Below are 2,623 nucleotides of genomic sequence, written 5' to 3'. Positions count from 1 at the left end.
GTGTCCCAGCATGCTTTACACAACCACAGCGCAGTAGTTGAGCTAATAGCGTCTTGTTATGAAGAAGCTAAAACGAAAGTTGTCTGTACGTCGTCTAACGGATTATCTCAGTTTTCCACAAATCTTAAACTGAGTTACTGACTGAGACAAAGCAGCCCGTCCTCTCTCTACCAGCAGCAGAGGGAGGACGACAGGGGACAGAAGGAAAGACTAATACTTACTGATGTCTGTGTTTGTCATTCTCTCTAAACTTTAGATAATGTCAGATGTATTATTTATTTTACTGACATTTTAGATTTCTTTCCAGTAAGATATTGAGTTTATAGAGTTGCTGTTAACATCACTGTTGCAGCTCTAGAAATGGTATTTAGTCGTATTTATAACATAAAACAGTTCTAATCCTGTTTTATTTAGGCTATAGGTTGACAAACTTGATTTTATGTTTATGTGAAATAAACAGTAAGATAATTTTCTTGCTCACAGCTTTCTAAATTAGTTAGCCACAATTCTAGCTAATGTCATGGCTTGTAAGTGGAAGGCAGCTAACAAGCTGTTAACATATAGCATTATAATCATTCTGCCTAAATGACATAATGGTAAATATATCCACTCGCATCAGTCCAGTTACAGTCAGTGCATTGCAAATACTCACAACTTTGACCAAAGATATTTACACTGGTAGTTTGTCTCAAAATTTTAAAACTGAATCACAACACCTTTTCAGAATTAACACAAACCTTGATAATTAATGTCTGACCATCACATTTCAAAACAGCTGGCTAGAACTGGTTATATGAGAGGGAATATTATTAGACCAGCAGAAAAATACTTGACATAAACAATGACAATGAATGACAGTGAAAGCTGATTCAGACAGTCCCCATCCTCCCTCAATAACTAAATGAAAAGGATACTTATTAAAAATCTTTGCTCATGCGTTTGTAAAAACAACAACAACAACAACAACAACAACAACAATAATAATCATCATAATAATACAATACTGCCCAATACATCGTTATCAGATTTATCAAATATCAAAATTGGTATCATCCTGAAAAATCCTGTACCGGTTGGGCTCTAATCCAAACAATACACATCACCAGAAATATGCCATCCCAACCATGAAGCCTGACGTGGCAGCATCATGCTGTGGGGATGCTTCTCTACAGAAGGCCCTGCAAAGCGTGTTAAGGTAGAGGGTCAGATAAACACAGTAAAGTACAAATAAATCCCGGAGGAAACCCTGCTGCAGTCTGCAAGACAACCGTGACTTGGGAAGGGATTTGTTTTCCAAAAAGACCACAGCCCAAATGTTCAGTGGCACTGGGCTAATTGCAAGTAAATTGGTCACACTCTGGATCCTGCTGCCATTTACAGTGTTTCAGCATCTAACTTCACCACACCAGGTAAATAGATAAACCATCGCAACTAATTTCCACAGTGTGGTTAGGGGCATTTCGAGGCAGTACTGTTATCAATTACGTAATCGACAGGGATCACGTACCAGCCAAACACTGTGCACAGACCCAATGAGGGTCAACCATGGATCAGCCTGTGTCCTGTCACAGACCAGCCGGTCATGTTAGAATGCTGCATCTGTATGCAGTGAGATGGAGCCCCATCCATCACTTTGGACCCGACTCTGTCTGCTTCTGGGCTTGGCTCTTTCAAGATCAATGCTTTCAAATAAATCAGAGGAACACTTCAAAGGTTTCTGTAGGAATGTGCATTTCTGTGTGTTCATGTGGCGCGTGTGTGTGTGTTTATGTATACCTCTAGACTGCAGTAGATCTGTCTCCTTCAGGGTACAGTCGATATCAATCTGAAGCTGTCTGTTCAGACTCCGCAATCGGGTCATCTCTTCAGGCTGCAGTCAGTGCAAACACGCAACCCAGTTAGATTACACAAAAACAGACCACCAAACATTCCCAACTGCCCCTTTCAAACTTCTTATCGGTAAGAAATCAATTTGTATAATACAATAATGCAATTTGCCTTATCATTACTTTTATGGCTACATTTTCCCTGCATCTGGACAACTGAATTTGATTGTTTGTAATGTTAACTTTAATCCTTCTCTGCTTTTTGAAATGGCTGTGAAGTCCAAAGGCTGATGCAAACTCAGACTGTCAATTGCAATGTACCTGCTAGACCCTCCTGAGCCTCCATGACAGATGAAGACAAAGTCTAAAATATTCCCCTGAGCTGATAAAATCATTCATCATTCCACAGTCTGTGGTTGTACATTATCTATTGTGAGCATCTCAAAATGTATAAAAAGCTTTGTGGTGACATAAAATTTGCAAATGCGTAACTAGCAACAATGTACTGGTGAGTCAATGTACATGCTCAGTCCTTACTCTGGGTATAAGACTGGTCGAATTGACTCGTCGAAAGCGTCTTTGAAGGGCATCGTATTCCATGTTGTTGACATCAGCCTTGAGCTGCTCTAGTTTCTGCTTCTCCAGCATCAACTCCTTCATTAGACGCTCCATCCTGGCCCGCTGGTGGAGCAGGAGAGCTGGAGGGAAACGCACCAAGAATACGTGAGATTCAAGAGTAAATAATAAAATTTTATATAAAACCATATCTCACTTTAGTGCTCTGTTAATGCTCTTCA

General features: G+C 40.0%; 1 protein-coding gene across 1 annotated transcript; it reads right to left on the bottom strand.

Moving 5' to 3' along the window:
• Window positions 1-8: 8 nt before the first annotated feature.
• On the bottom strand, window positions 9-2,522 carry LOC111653010 (TGF-beta-activated kinase 1 and MAP3K7-binding protein 3-like). The gene is made up of 3 exons (XM_023403452.2): window positions 2,364-2,522; window positions 1,777-1,870; window positions 9-1,682 (listed from the first exon to the last, which is right to left on the bottom strand). Exons 1-3 carry the CDS (start codon window positions 2,496-2,498, stop codon window positions 1,540-1,542), a joined length of 372 nt encoding a protein of 123 aa, XP_023259220.1. The 5' UTR covers window positions 2,499-2,522; the 3' UTR covers window positions 9-1,539.
• Window positions 2,523-2,623: the final 101 nt, after the last annotated feature.

Source organism: Seriola lalandi, unplaced genomic scaffold, assembly GCF_002814215.2.
Source record: "Seriola lalandi dorsalis isolate HSWRI2012SDOR001 ecotype SW California unplaced genomic scaffold, Sedor1 jcf7180001973851, whole genome shotgun sequence".
NCBI lineage: Eukaryota > Metazoa > Chordata > Actinopteri > Carangiformes > Carangidae > Seriola > Seriola lalandi.
The sequence above is the reverse complement of the archived record's forward strand: the minus strand, read 5'-3'. Positions and strand labels throughout refer to the sequence as shown.

Bases quoted from the DNA above. Each gene is read 5' to 3' on its own strand.
- LOC111653010 (XM_023403452.2), bottom strand. From the start codon at position 2,498: ATGGAGCGTCTAATGAAGGAGTTGATGCTGGAGAAGCAGAAACTAGAG. The intron at 1,871-2,363 runs GTAAGGACTGAG...CACTGACTGCAG, and splicing joins CGACCAGTCTTATACCCAGA to CCTGAAGAGATGACCCGATT. The intron at 1,683-1,776 runs GTATACATAAAC...TTTATTTGAAAG, and splicing joins AGATCTACTGCAGTCTAGAG to CATTGATCTTGAAAGAGCCA.